We start from the raw sequence: 16,600 nt of genomic DNA, 5'->3' as shown, positions 1-16,600 counted from the left end.
CATTATGAATTATTTCACTAAATCAAAATTGAAAATGCCATACCATTTTCAACCAAAATTTATTGTATTAAATGTAAATTCCACATGAATTTTTAAAACAATATTTGCATATTTTATCATATTTGCTGTCTGCAGTTACTTCTCCACAATCGATTTCAGTGCTTTTATAATTTCTACAAACTACTGAGTTGAGAGAGAAAATACTGTTTTTACAGAGGACAGTTTTTTCCCCTTCAGTACTGAAGTCATTGACAATTGGTAGTATTCCATGGACGACTGGTATGATTCCACAGCTGACACACTCCCTTCAGTATCTCCCCCAAGCCTGCATTCTTGTGGCTCTCGCCAGCAGGGAGCAGAACAGCTGAGCTCAATCAATTTCGTTGTCAGCCTTAGCTCAGTGGTAGCACTCTCTCCTCGGGAGTCAGGTGGTTCTGGGTTCAAGTCACTCAAGTGAGACCGGAGCACATAATCCAGGCCGACACATCAGTGCAGTACGGAGGGAGTGCAATGTTGGAGGTACCGTCTTTCAGATGACATGTTACACCGAGGCCTCATTTGCCCTCTCAGGTGGACACAAAAGATCCTATTCAAGAGGAGCAGGGGAGTGATCCCTGGTATTGTGACCAATATTTATCTCTCAATACTTAAAAAGATAGTGTATCCTTGCTATGCGCAGGGCATGTGGGACCACGTGGTGCATAATTTGGTTGTCACATTTCCTACATTGCAACAGTGACTACATTTCATTGGCTGTAAAGCACTTTGGGACATCCAAAGGTCATGAAAGGCACTATAGAAAATGCAAGTTCTTTGCCAATCATTTCCACCAGACATTCATAGATGATTCCAGTAGGTGGGGTTGGTTGACATTAATGAGAAGTGGGAAGTTTGCTCAATTCGTTCTCCGTAATCCAGGCACGCCAAGCCCATTTTGAATGGTTTTCTGCCACCGCAGCCAACATTGACTGACTCAGTACTGAGGAGGGATCAATTGAATCTTTCTGGTCTCTATGACTTTGCAAGCTACTGAGCATTGGTGGAGCTTGGGTCAGTTAAGTGAGGACTTCTAGTTCCAATGGCTTAAACCAGGTAGTTTTTCTAGAGCTCCAATGTGAGCAATTATCTCAGACAGGGTAGAAATGCACAAAAGTCCAGACACAGTTTAGTAAATTCTCAGTTAGTCTTATCCAACTGATTTCTGGATTAAGAGGAGCAGAGGCCTAATAGGGTAGCAGCCTTCCTGCTAGCCAGGATGTGCTTGACTGATACTTAGAACAGGGGAAAATAACAAAATATAGTAACAGGAGAGAGATGGGGCAGAGGATATATAGAGAAAATATTGATGAATACAGACATATTTACAATGGCTTTTTACAAAATTATCTTGCCCCATTAATCTCAATTTATAACCAACAACCACTTCCTATATTGTACAGGCAAGAGGTTTCATAATCCAATATTCAATAGATTATGCACAGTGAAAAATCCTGAAACACATGAAACCTGACAATTTTATTGACATCCAACAATCATTAAAATGGTTTGTTTGAATAACTTCCAATTATAATAGTTGCAAAAGCCAGCAACTAAACAGAAAAAGTTCCACTCTTGGAACTATGCATTCTGGCCAATAAAAAAAAATCTGATCCCAGATCCTCAAAATTCTACATATAAGCAGAATCCAATTTTTTTTTTTAAACTTCTTACACAGCCATTTCAACAAATTATATGCATTTACATAGTATATTATTGGAGAATCCAAGGGTGTTCAGATTGTACAAAGTAATGCATGTTCCTTTAAAATATATTTTGTGTAATCTTCTCTGTTGTAGCCATTTCCCATAAATGTCAATAAAACACTTTGGTAGGTCTTGAATTAAACTGTAGCATCTGGCAACCATGAGCATCTGTGGAGTAACTAACTGGAGCGTCTGTTCAACACTGCTGGGAAGTCCTGAGAGAGAGAGAGAGAGAGAGAGAGAGAAACAAAGTTTTAGCGGATCTCCATGATGGACATGTGTAATCCAGACACAAATGTTGTGGATAAGGCAGTCTCATTCTCAAATATCTCTGGCAATGTAACCTGGTGTCTCACCTGATGTTCATTTTCAAGTTGCATTAAAAATATACACTGAAGAATCCTGAAAAATGTTGAATCAATCACACGATAGACATTTGAATGTCTTTTTGGTTTGTTTGAATAACTTGTAATAAGTTTTGAAATCTAGCAATAAAATCAAAAGGACACCGAGTCTTGGAAATGTGTTCACATCTGATTTAATAAGAGTTGAATACCTTGTCTTTAGTTTGTAATTCATAAAGTTTTGTAAATCGGTGAACTTTATAATTAGTTGTGAATCCTTAGATTAAACACACACACACACACGTGATGATCCACATCAATTAAAAACAGCAGTCACATCATTTTTAAATATTTTATTGACATTTCACAACATTCACAAATAGGCACAAGATAGCAATTGCTAAAACTATATAGGCAAAGTGAAAATTAGTTGCAAATCAGTTAATGAATGTATCAAATCCAGATGCCAAATTAGTAATAAACCCTTCAATTAAGTCACATTGTTTTAATGGTTCCTACATTTCAAAGCGAAGAAATGCATAATACCAGTAACTGCTCGACCGATAAAAGGTTTTCAATACTTGCACATGGGGAACTTGGGAGACTATTTTCTCACTCCAAAATCAAAAAGGTAATTCAAAACTAATGGGGCTTCATTGTACAAATAAATATTAAACTACAAATATTAGACATGGACCATAGTTTGTAAGATTTAACTTTATTTTGCATTATAAAATACTGGATTTCAGAAAAGCAGATTAACTACACCTTAAGTATACAGCTCTAACTTCTCTATTCTACACGGCAAATTTTTATGGTGGTTGGAGGTGGGGGAAGGAAGGCTGATTGATAGAGGTCTTAACATTTTAGGATTCATCGGTGCATCAGCAACACAAAATAAAGGCAACTGATCAACGAGAAGGAGAAAATTCCATCCACTGGTTGGAAGCTGCCTCACATTTTACAATCTTGTGACTGTAAACAAAGATGGAGGAGGGGGAAATCAAATCACATGGGTTCATTAGACTTTGCCCTCAACTATCGAAGAGATATGCTGAATAAGTATTAAGTTTGTAAACATACAAGGTGAATTCGATGAACACCAAAGGAGGATCTCGTACCATAAAGTTATCCGAACTCTAATAAATTTTAAATGCCAGAAGTTCTTACTGTAGGAATTCATGTTTGTCATGCAGAAATTACCATAATTTTATTATCTATGTCCACATCAAGTTACAGGCTCATGTGTGTTCTGGTAATTTTTTTTTAATGTGTAGCTAACATTTTAACATGTAAAAAAAAATCAAATGAACAGTTACTCAATTCAAAAAAAGTATCCTCTCCAGCTATTAGACACAAATATGAAGGGTCACATCACAAATACAGAAGTCTACTTCAAATTCAAACAACTGCTTTTGCTCCATAAAATATGTTGAACAAGTATTACATAAGAATCTTTTCTGGCAATATAGTCAAATTGAAATGTTTAATGTTGCACTTTAAAAATCTTTTATAGCTCACAATCTCAGTCATCACGATCCAGACATCCAGTAATTGTTTACTACAACCATCCAGAAATTTATGCAAATTTAACTGTAAATACCAATTAGAATTTTTGCTAAAAAAAAAGTGCATAGACTAAGCATTCATGAAGTTATTTGATGCATTTGCTATTCATTTATATGCTATTAAAAACTAATGACCAAAGCCCAAGCTATAAAAGATGAAAAAATATTAGGTGAACCGAATTATATATATATATATACACACTTGTTTACATATAAATTATAATTTATGTCTATGTAGGACTGTATCATGTAGGAGCTAAAACCTCTGAACTTCTTCCTTCTTTGTCAAATATGCACAAACTGTCCTCATTTCCCCTTCATTTGATCCAAAGCTGCCATATCTCCCCCTTCAGTTGGAATAGAAGCATGCTCAGAGCCCGGCACTTTTCCACTTTCAGTGCTCTGCTGTGATCAGCTGACAAGAAATACACTTCCGTGCAGCAGGTCCAAAGAGCTTTTGCTGCTCCTGTAACATGACATTGAACTGCTGCCCAGGTTTCAAACTAGTTGCCTGCTGAGAGCAGGTACGAAAAAGGCATTGAATGGAACAGATTTAAAGGGTTATCAAGACTGGTTCTCTACTGGCAAAGCTATTGGGCTTTGTAACACAGCCAACATTTCCAATGTTTTCAGCATTACGTTGAAACAATAAAAGGTAGTAATATTAGCTCTAGAAAAAGAAAATCAGACCGAGCTGATTTCAATATGAATTTGCTGACGAGGGCATTTCAAAAATTGATTGTGCACAATCACCTATTTTGTAGAGTACATCTTCTTGGAGGTCAGTAATATTTATCAATTGGCTATCTCTAAATGAATGGTTATGATGATCCAATAGTAACTTATTTTGCACAAAAGGCAATCAAAACATAACAGATCAATTCTATACAATTAGATCAACTTGAATCAATTATAAAAGTTTTATAAATAAGTAGACACAAACTTCCTAATGTCTTGTCCCCTACTTCTATCATTTATGGTCACAGACTGTTTTAAGCAAATAAGCTATGAATCAACATTTACAAGATGCATATATGGCAAATGAGTTATTGTTTGCCTCAGAGGAGTTTCCAATAAATATTGGAAACATTAATCCTATACACAAAACAATTAATAGCATTCACCATGTTAGAAATTACCTGACACAGGAAACACCTTGAAACGGCAGTTGCCAAAGTATATTCATAAACCAAAATGTAGGTGAAAATGTCATTACATTTAAAAATTGAGGAGAAAAAAAAAACAGAACTTAATATGACTTGATCAGCATGGAGTGCAACATTTAGCATTGTTCCCCCAGTTCAGATGATCAAACTAAACTGTATGATGCAAGGTTTTTAAAAACACCCTCAAACTATTTACCGAGAACTAATTTATGAATTTAGTTATTTTTATGCACAATCTTGTTGAATGCCCCAGATATTATACTAGAGGAGAGAAAAAAAAAACTCAGTGCTTTAATGTGAGGAATATAATTTGTGAATATAATTACTGCTTGGTGGCCAAAGGGTAAATAGACTACACAATGTGGTATTACACTGAACATATCAAGATATCAGGTTTGAATTCCCACACGTTAACTGAACATAATCAGGATGGTGGTGGGAGCGATAGAACTGACCTCATTGTCCTGGAATAGAAGTGACAAAATCAGCCAGAATGCCCATTACTGACTCCTTACAGAAATATGTATGTAGGCATCAGATGAGGACAGGATTAGGCTCAACTGTGCTCATATAGCTGCATCGACCAACAATACGCTCAAACTCACTGAGCATAGAGACACTAAGAATGGGCACTTTAGCAAGAGGAGGAGCGCAGCATCTGCAGAGTCATACTTCGGCATGAGTCACCTCCTTCAAGCAAGGGGGGTGAGGGGGCGCATATTGGTCAGGTCTGTTAATTGGCTTTTATCCAGAAAATATTCTGTGTAATGCCCAACAAGTGATGTAGGCAAACTAACTCATTACCTACGTGCTTCTATCCCATCTCTTTTAATCAGTCTGCAGGAGCAGCCATTTCCCTCCAATTTGTTTTTCTACCAATACCTGCACACAAAACAGCATTTGTTTCTTTCAGATTCCGTATTAAGGACAGATAAAGCTTTAGACAAAGGTTTGTATCTGAACATGAATAGATCAGCATACCTTTTAAGCTCAATCTAATCTTCTCTTCCCCAAATTAACTGAGAAAAATATTGTTCAATCATTCAACTTGATCTTCAATTATGTTTACAATCATTTGGACAAATATCTAAAACACATTGTCCAATAATAAACTGAACCAAAAAGGTATTATTTAGCTGTCAACAGACAAAACATCCTTTTACTCAGACCAACACCTATTAATACAGAAAGGCAATAAGATTCTATACAAATATGGGAGCATGTACTGTATTTATATGGACATCAAAACTAGTGACTAAATCCAAGTCATGTAAATACAAGCTGCGATCTTTCTTAAATTGAGTGTATAAATATTGGTGAATCTGAAACATTGGATGAGAGGCATATTTGTGAGAACTCGTAAATAAGTTTGCTTCTAGCCGTTTAAATATTCTTGTGCGACAGGACAATATACTGTATTTAGTTAGAGGCATGCAGGAATACCACATAAAATGCATACTAATGAAATTGCAGTAGCATTTGCTAATATTCCATTTTTAATCTTTGCAACGCAAAAGCATCCAAAGCACTAGATTTTGAAGAATTAATGATCTTGTACAGAGTACGTACATACATTTGCATCGAAGGATGCATTATGCAAAAGGATCAAGCACACTTTAGGACTGGAATTGAACAGCAATATTGTTGCAAAGTATCAATTTTTTACTAAGTTGGCATATTTACTTTAGATATACTGTAGGATGTCAAATTCTGTTAACAGTTTGAGTGACTACATAATTATTGGTATTGTTGTAGAATTAAAACAACAATGGCTAGGCAATGTAGAAGCTGCATAATCCCAGCCCAGGTGCAGACCAGATTCTTCCAGGATACGACATACTCAGTAATGAGAAATAACCATTAAAAAAAATCACAAAAAAGAGAGAGTCCTAGGCATTATAGCTCAACACGAGTCTTGTGCGTTTGAGATTCTGGATGGTTAATATTTTTGAAAATAGATTTACACTTAATAGGTGCAGATGACTAAACTGTAAAATCACATCAATACTGCTTTGCTACTTGTTTTTTGATTGTTATTCTGCTCTAGTATAACTTGCCAAATGCACCCATACTTCCATCAGCTGTATTGAAAAAGGTCTTAATTGAGTTGTAAACAAATTGTGTGTGACACATCCTTCAGTTCTCATTTCTATCTGTACACAGTGCACTGATCATCAGTCTTCTGTTTCTTAAACCGTCAAAATGTTAAATTCAGTATCTGTCCCCCAGCTCATCAGAATCTGTTTTATGCATAAAGGCTTGGATAAATAAAATGCTTAAGAATATGCTGTAGCAGTACAAAATCCAAAAATACAAATCATACAACATAGTATGGGTCTAGAAGCAATTTATACAGCACAAGGCACAGCTCTATTAATGGAAACTATGTTAGACTGAAGAGACTTTGTGAAAGGTTTTCTGTTAACACCATTTTGACGATTTATGAACTGAAACCATCAGAACAAACAAAATCCACAAGGTAGAAAGGCCACAAAGTGCTTGAGAAAATTTTCTAGACAGTCACCTACTTCAGCATAAAATTCACATTTGTAACATATACTGGAGTATTACATTGTTTTTTTTTCTTCAAACCACTCCATTTGTAAAACATTAGCATTCCTTTTTGTAGAGTTCTATAGGCTGATTAGATTAAGACGCTTGTTTGTGCAATCATTCTTACAGTAGATTTCTATTTCTCAAACAATTCTTAACAGCCTATATATATATATTCCACAATAAGTACATGCAACTTTTCAAGGGGAACATAAACAAATCAATGTTAAATTATCTTGCTTTACATTCATTACCGTCATATTTTAGATGCCAAGTGAACCAATTCTAAAAATATTTAATGAACAACAGAAGAGCATTTCTGCATAGTTGGGTATTAAAGTAACTGATACACAGCAATGTTACTGTGCAAACCTGTTGAGTATTTCCTTCAGGGAAGTTATAAGACCACCATCTGTCTGCTGTTCTGAGAGAAACTCTTATACCAGGACACTAGACTGGAATTGATGCATTTCTGGTTTTATTCAAAAATTGTAAAATAAATCCTAGAAAGCACCACTATGATGCAATATACTACAGGTTTCAATATTAATGAAGAATTTAAAACATCGTTGCTATATTTTCACTTTAAAATGTGGTCAATAAAAGTCACTGGATAATATGGGTGAGGACCTCAACTTTCACCAATTATACTTCCAATATTGTTGGGAAAATGTGCATGGTAACAAGAGTAGATTTTTTGCACGAAGTGAAGGTGCTGTAATAATTGTTTGTATGATTAAAAAAAGGTACTCAGGCAACCACTAAAATTGAAAGTTTTGGGGAAAAAAAATAATACTGATACTATAATGAAAAATGGTACATAAAGAAACACAGAACTAAGATAATGTAAAATTTAGATTTGTTCAACTGTTCCCCGCCAAGTGAAGTGATTCTGTCTTTTTAGTCATTGCCATAATGACAAATGGCAGCCCCTGCCTCAAAGCAGGTTTTCTTCAGGAATCAGACATTCTCGGGTCTTAACAGCAGCTTAAATCTTCACAATTGATTCATCTTTCTCAGTGTTAAAATCTATCTGGGGTTTTCTGGTCCAGTCAAATCCTTTGGTCTTCCATTTTCTCACATTAAATCAGCCTTTTCATTATCCATCAAGCAGGTAAACTACAAGCTCATAGGTGGCCATCATTATAGCGGTGTTTGGAATCTGTCTGACCAGATGAGTGATAAGACCACGATAGAGTGATCGATAACCTTCTTCAGATATTACTAATGAGAATGTCTGAAAAAAGGATCTGTATTTTGTTCCTTCTTCTCGTAGTCTAGTTCTTATGACCTCTATAAAAGAAATGTTAAATGGTCAATTTATGATCAAAGAAATGTGTATCCCAAGAGGGCATTATCCAGTCTCATTTCACATGGGACTGTCATGCAATCAGTGTGCTGGAAAGCGAATTTTCAGTACCGAAAGACAATGTTCAAACCCACAGTGCCACTCAATCTCATCCGTTTCCTGTGACTGTGTACCCCCTTTCCCATTTATAAATTCTGTTTGATTAAACTTCGTACAGAAATACACAGAACATTACATTAGCTCTGGATAATCTGATGTTCCAAGAGATGTTGAAAATCATTAAAAATGTGTAGGTGACATAAAATGAGCACCTTATATTTGACATGACTTTAAATCTACATTTAGATTACTGACTCCGAATAACCTCACTTCAGCATTTCTGATCAAGACAAGATGGGGAAGGGAGTGGGTGGGTGCTTGGCATGGCAGGCTGGTCTGCACCCCTAGTGTTGACATGCTGGTTTTCCACCTAACCACTTTACAGTCCATCTTTCTTTTGTGCCCCATTTCACCATCACCCCCTTCGCTTCTCCTTGTTCGGTTTCCTCTTATAAGCTGTTCATCTAATATTTTCTAATTCTGCTGATGGCCAATGACTGAAATGTTGACTTGTCATTCTCTCCAGATGCTATACCTGACTTGCTGAGTTTTTCCAGCATTTGCTTCAGATTTCTAGTTTCTGTGATGTTTTAGTTTCAGGGTATATTGAAAGTCGGTCTTCCTTTCAAAAGTACAGTTGATACTCAAATTACTAGGAGTCTGTCCATTACAAACTGCAGGTATAATACAACATCTTGCATTTATATAGTGCCTTTAACATAGTAAAACATCCCAAGGTGCTTCACAAAGTTACCTAACAAAATTTGACACCGAGCCACATAAGGAGATATTAGAATTAATGTTTTGGGTCTATGATCCTTCGTTAGAACTGGAAAAGTTCAGCTCACCTTCACATGGCCCATCTCCGACTCTTCCCTTCCCCCGCCTCGACTTCTGTCTCCATTTCTGGGGATATGTCTATTGACAAACATTCACTACAAGGCCCATTGACTCCCAGAGCTACCTGGACTACACTTCCTCCCACCCTGCAAGGACTCCATTCCATTCTCTCAGTTTCTCCATCGCATCTGCTCCAACGACGCCACTTTTCACACTCGTGCCTCTGACATGTCTTCCTTTATCCTCAACAGAGGATTCCCCTCCACCTTGGTTAACATGGCCCTCGATCGTGTCTGTTCTATTTCCCGCAATTCTGCTCTCACCCCTTCCCAGAACCATGACAGGGTTCCTCTTGTCCTCAGCCTTCACCCCACCAGCCTCCACATTTAACAGATCATCCTCCGCCATCTCCAGCGTGATTCCACCACCAATCACATCTTCCTCTCCCCTCAGCATTCCGAAGGGACCACTCCCTCCACAACACTGTGGTCCACTCTGCAATCACCCCCAGCAACCGCTCCCCTCCCCATGGTACCTTCCCGTGCAAGCACAGGAGATGCAACACCTACCCTTTTACCTCCTCCCATCCCACTGTCCAGAGCCCTAAACACTCCTTCCAGGTAAAACAGCGATTTACAGGTTACTTCTTTCAATTTAGTATGCTGCATTCATTGCTCATGTGGTCTTCTCTACAGTGGGGAGACAAAATGCAGATTGGGTGACCGCTTTGCAAAACACCTTCCTTCAGTCCGTAGGTGTGACCCCGAGCTTCCGGTCGCTTGTCATTTTAATTCTCCGCTTCGCTCGGACTCTCTATCCTCGGCTTCCTACACTGTTCCAATGAAGCTCAAGGAACAGCACCTCATCTTTCGTTTAGGCACTTTACGGCCTTCTGGATTCAACAGAGTTTAACAATTTCAGACCATAACCTCGGCCCATATATTTTTTCCCTTTCTTTTTTTTTTACAAAAACCCTCCCTTTTTCCCCCCCAAGGCAGCTGGTGATGATTCTGCCATTCACACCCCATCTAGACTCACCTTCTGTTTCTTAACTTGTGCCATTACCATCTCATTTTTTCCCCCCATCATCCCTTTTGTCTTAAATCTTTCCTGCCTGCCACCCCATCACAGACCTTCTCTTTTGTTCTTTCCTCCTTCCCCCTTTCAGTGCCCCTGCACTTCCTTAAGAATCAGTTACAGCTCGAATTTTTCCAGATCTGACGAAGGGTCATCGACCGGAAACATCAACTCTGCTTCTCTCCACAGATGTTGCCTGACCAGCTGAGATTTCCAGCATTTTCTGTCTTTATTTCAGATTCCAGCATCTTGCTTTTGTAAGGAGATATTAGGACAGATGACTAAAAGCTTGATCAAAGAGGTAGGTTTTTAAGGAGTGTCTTAAAAGGAGGAGGGGTAGAGAGGTGGATATATTCAGGGACAGAGGCAGCCGAAGGCACAGCTGCCAATGGTGGAATGATCAAAATCAGGAATGCGCAATAAGCCAGAACTGGAGAAGTGCAGAGATATTGGATGGTGGGAGGAGGTTAGAAATAGAGAGTGGCAAGGCCACGGAGAGATTTGAGTCACAAAAAAATTTGAAATGCCGCTAAAGAATGATCAGCAACTATTGAAAATAATTTTCAGCTTTGAGCGTCAGCCAATGGAATCAAAAATGACTAGATTTACATTTAGATAAATTAAAGAGCATCAAATATAATTTACTATAGACTAGTATTCAACAATTCATTCAGCATTATATAAAATGTAGTATTAAACACTTCTTGTGGACCTGTATAACTTTTCCACATATGCAACTGGGAAAATGGGTTTGATGCAATGAACAAGTTGTGGCTCCATAATGTAATATACCCAGTCAGAAATTGTTTTAACTCAAGTCAAAGATAGCCCCCACAAAAGAAGTAATGGGGAATCTTGGGATAGAAAAGCAAAGGCGAGGGTTCACTGATCAGAATAGGTTTTACCTACCTTAGGTTTTCAAAAGCGCAATAGCGTTTTGTAACACGTATATAAAATCTGCAACAGGCTTGGAAAAACACCAAAAATAAACTGAAAGTTCAGATGCACACAAGAGATACTAACCGTGTGGATATGCTATACTGGTGGCACATGTTTTAGATGTTGCAGCGGCCAGCATCAGCGCAATAAAGTCCGAGGCATATTTTACAGAATCTTCTTCAGGATCCATGTTTGAAGATGCCTTAGATTGCACCAGTTTTTGCTTTATGCCTTCATAGATTACAAAATGAATCACAGTCTCGGAGATGCCTGCATAGGAAGCGGACATTCCTCTGTAGAAGCCTCTAATACCATCAGAGCGATATACTCTTCGCACACATTCAAAAGCACTCATTCGCCTTTCACCTCTGCTCCTACAAAAAATGACGACAAGATAGTAACTCCAATTGAACAATTTCTATCAACCTTTTCAATACCTTCTATATGTCTCAACACAACTTCAATTAAAGCATTACAATTCTTCGACAGGTGAGCAATCCTTTCCAAACAACAAAACTGACAATTTCATCAGCCCTTAAAATACATTACAATAGTAAAAATGCACAGTGTAAGATGCCTTTCATTTGTGGTAATTGGGCAAGTAGGACTTCTCCAGCATTAAAGAAAAAGATACTTCTCGGATTCAGCTTTTGCCATCCTATTTAAAATTCTATTTGTACAAAAATGATAGCACAGTCCTCTAATGTTGCAGTGCACTTAATAGGAAAGCTTGAGGTACTATTATGTAAATGCCAAGACTGCCTGTCTCCACATTTTTCCAGAACACAGTTTTATATAGACTCTCTCGTAGCAGAAATCGCACAAAAGGTTGTCACAACACACTGGGGTACATCACTTGGAAAGAGGCTCAAGGAAGAGTAATCTTGCCTTCATTCAGGAAACATGACAACATCCTCACTTTAACAACTAGAGCTTCTGTGCCATCACAAAATAATAACTGTCTATATTTATGGAGCAGCTGGTCTAGAATTTATAATACTGATTAAAAAAAAAGTGGGAAATGTGAATATATTATTTATTTTTTATTTTTTTTAAAATGGAACCTAGATCCAGATCTAGACTAAGGTGTACATGGAAAAGTAGATGTGGCCAAAGTTAGCACCGGAATGCACTATTCTAATCATATGTACTAGTGTGTGTGACAATGAACAGAGTACCATTATGTGAATGAATTCAGTGCTCACCATCATTATCCTACGAAACTGACAGCAACATCTGGCGTCCGCACATGTGCAGTTAAACGCGGAAGTTGCTGTCAGCGATTGCCTGCTCTTCCATAGCGGGCGCGGTTGGAAATCCACGCAGAAGACAATCTTTAGCAATCACAAACTGATGTGAACTTTCCCTTTTACGCTGTAGTATCACTGTTAAAATTCCCCCAAAAGGTTAAGCCTTTTGAAGGAGGTGCAACTGGGTTTTTAAACGGCATACTGTCATAACTGCTGAACAACCTCTCTGGCCCTGAAAAAACTAATTTGATATTAGTGGAATATCAAATTTTTCCATGATGATATAAATTCCATGTACTTTTAATACTTTTTTTTAAAGTTTATGATATTTCAGTTTCTACCTTAATCCCATGTGTATGTCCCAAACTTTAGAGATTAAGATAAAGATTATGAAAAGTAAATCATCAGTGCATTTTACTTCCTGGTTTGCAGTCTGAGAATTCTTCAATGTGATTGGCTGCTTAGCCTGCTTGCTGACATACTATTGCTGGACACCGGAGATGCCCAGAATTGCCGCCAGAATCAGACAAACATTGGTAAAGGTGAAATCCATGCCAGAGATTGCTCAATCTTTGTGGGCAGTATTCTTCGAGGTCAGTGGCGAGCGTTGCCACTTTGCCACTGACTGCAAAATCCACGCCAACGTTTACACAAGCAAGTTAAACAGCATGGTGCTTTACCACGCTAGGAAAGGAATAGTGAGAAATTATGGTATTTGCCTCACAATACGATGTCAATATCACATGATTTCACTTGCAGTGTGCACCATCAATACCTCCATGCAATTTAGCATAAACACATTGTATATATTAATAAATCATTGATAAACCATTTTAGTAAAGCCAAGAAAGGCAGTAGTTGGAAAATGCCTTTTCAGTGATCGAGAACATGGGAAATGGCAAGGTAGAGGGTGGATGACCTTGAATATGAATAGGAGAGTTTATATGGATATTTAAGGAGAGTTGAAGTCAGTGAATTCAAAAGGAGGGCGGGCACGTAAAGCAGAGATCACGGATGAGGAATCACAGTGCAGAAGCTGAGGGAGAAAAAACATACCTTGAGAAACTTGGGAGATTCTTGGGTGGATACAATGACAAAGAAAGACTTGCATTTACCGGACGTCTCAAAGCACTTTACACTTTACTTTTGGAGTGTAGTTACTGTTGTGAAAGGAGGAACTGCAGGAAATCCTTATTACAGGAAATTGTGTTAGGGAAATTGATGGGATTGAAGACCGATAAATCCCCAGGGCCTGATAGGCTGCATCCCAGAGTACTTAAGGAAGTGGCCCTAGATATAGTTGATGCATTGGTCATCATTTTCCAACATTCTATTTACTCTGGATCAGTTCCTATGGACTGGAGGGTAGCTAATGTAACACCACTTTTTAAAAAAGGAGAAAACACACAGGGAATTATAGACCGGTTAGCCTGACATCATTTGGTGGGGAAAACGTTGGAATCAATTATTAAAGATGAACTAGCAGTGCATTTGGAAAGCAGCGACAGGATCGGTCCAAGACAGCATGGATTTATGAAAGGGAAATCATGCTTGACAAATCTTCTAGAATTTGAGGATGTAACTAGTACAGTGGATAAGGGAGAACTAGTGGATGTGGTGTATTTGGACTTTCAAAAGGCTTTTGACAAGGTCCCACACAAGAGATTAGTGTACAAAATCAAAGCACATGGTATTGGGGGTAATGTATTGACGTGGATAGAGAACTGGTTGGCAGACAGGAAGCAGAGAGTTGGAATGAACGGGTCCTTTTCAGAATGGCAGGCAGTGATCAGTGGGGTGCCACAGGGTTCAGTGCTGGGACCCCAGCTATTTACAATATACATCAATGATTTAGGTGAAAGAATTGAATATAATATCTCCAAGTTTGCAGATGACACTAAGCTGGGTGGCGGTGTGAGCTGTGAGGAGGATGCCAAGAGGCTGCAGGGTGACTTGGACAGGTTAGGTGAATATACTGCATCTGCCATGCATTTGCCCAATGTGGATAAATGTGAGGTTATCCACTTTGGTGGCAAAAACACGAAGGCAGAATATTACCTGAAGGTGACAGATTAGGAAAAGGGGAGGTACAACGAGACCTGGGTATCATGGTACATCAATCATTGAAGGTTGGCATGCAAATACAGCAGGCGGTGAAGGCAGCAAATGGCATGTTGGCCTTAATAGCTAGAGGATTTGTGTATAGGAGCAGAGGGGTCTTACTGCAGCTGTACAGAGCCTTGGTGAGGCCTCACCTGGAATACTGTGTTCAGTTTTGGTCTCCTAATAGCAAGAACATTCTTCCTCAAATTGAGGGAGTGCAGCGATTCCCGGGATGACAGGACTGACATATGAGGAGAGACTGGATCAACTGGGCTTGTATCCACTGGAATTTAGAAGAATGAGAAGGGATCTCATAGAAACATAAAATTCTGACGGGATTGGACAGGTTTGAGGCAGGAAGAATGTTCCCGTTGCTGGGGAGTTCCAGAACCAGAGGTCACAGTCTAAGAATAAGGGGTAAGGCATTTAGGATCGAGATGAGGAGAAACTTCTTCACAGAGTGGTTAACCTGTGGAATTCTCTACCGCAGAAAGTTGTTGAGGCCAGTTCGTTAGATATATTCAAAAGGGAGTTGGATATGTCCCTTACGGCCAAATGGATCAAGGGGTATGGAGAGAAAGCAGGAAAGGGGTACTGAGGTGAATGATCAGCCATGATCTTATTGATTGGCGGTGCAGGTTCAAAGGGCCGAATGGCCTGCTCCTGCACCTAATTTCTATGTTTCTATGTTGTAATGTGGGAAACGCAGCAGCCAATTTTCACACAACAAGCTCCCACAAACAGCAACGTTAAACTGTTTTTATGTTATATTGATTAAGGGATAAATATTGACCAGGACACTGAGGACAACTCCCCTGCTGTCCTTCGAAATAATGCCATGGGATCTTTTATCTCCACCTGACAGAGCAAACGGGGCCTCAGTTTAACGTTTCATCCGAAAGACGACACCTCCAACAGTGCAGCATTCCCTCAGCACTAGAGTGTCAGCCTCTATTTATGTGCTCAAGTCGCTGGAATGGGACTTGAACACACAACTTTCTGACTCGGAGGAGTGTGTGCTACGCACTGAGCCACAACTGACTGAGGATTTTAAAGCAGCAATGAGAAAGATGGAACAGGGTCAGGTGCTCAAAGGAGGTGTCAGAGGTGCAGGGGAGACCACCAAGGTGCGAGATAGAGATATGAGTCACGCTGCCGCTGCAGCAGTTTGGGTGGGGCAGATGGTGGAAATTATAGCTAGGCAGAGGCTACAATATAGGGGAAGTCCTTGCCAACTGTAATTCAAAGCCATGGGTAGAGTAAATGGGAATGGTGATAGGTGGGATGTCAGACAGGAAGGAGGTTGCCAAAGCTAGCTCTCAGTAGGTGAGCTGAGCAGGAAGGTAAGCAAGAGAGAAGAATGGGACAGTTTGGGTTACTATGCATAAGGAAGCAATGACAGGTGGCTTGAAGAGACCTTCAGGAAATGCCAAGAGGGCTACAGAGGGTAACCATGGGCATATTCAAAGGGGATTCAAGCCAGGGGAGTAGGAAAATGTAGGAGTAGTGATGGGTTGGGGTAAGAAATTGCGTGGCTGGGGGGCAAAATACAGAAGAGGGAAGAAAGTAAGATGGCATAACCAGGTGACAAGAAGAGGGGAAAGGGCCAG

The 16,600-nt window shown here is 39.0% G+C and overlaps 1 protein-coding gene across 7 annotated transcripts in view; it reads right to left on the bottom strand.

Annotated features, from left to right (window-relative positions):
* Window positions 1–1,616: 1,616 nt before the first annotated feature.
* The window catches only part of slc25a36a (solute carrier family 25 member 36a), a 105,832-nt gene continuing 90,848 nt past the window's right edge, over window positions 1,617–16,600 (bottom strand). For 2 of the 7 annotated variants that reach the window (XM_070883603.1, XM_070883606.1), the window contains 2 exons: window positions 11,722–12,011; window positions 5,949–8,666 (listed from right to left, as the gene is read on the bottom strand). In XM_070883603.1, coding sequence (XP_070739704.1) covers window positions 8,473–8,666; window positions 11,722–12,011 — 484 coding nt within the window. In that variant the 3' untranslated portion in view covers window positions 5,949–8,472. Of the gene's footprint in view, window positions 1,958–5,948; window positions 8,667–11,721; window positions 12,012–16,600 lie in introns of those variants that run through there. The other 5 variants (XM_070883607.1, XM_070883605.1, XM_070883602.1 and 2 more) reach the window with 5 other exon arrangements.

The sequence above is a fragment of the Pristiophorus japonicus genome, chromosome 6 (assembly GCF_044704955.1).
Source record: "Pristiophorus japonicus isolate sPriJap1 chromosome 6, sPriJap1.hap1, whole genome shotgun sequence".
NCBI lineage: Eukaryota > Metazoa > Chordata > Chondrichthyes > Pristiophoridae > Pristiophorus > Pristiophorus japonicus.
This window is presented reverse-complemented; position numbering and strand designations above follow the sequence as displayed.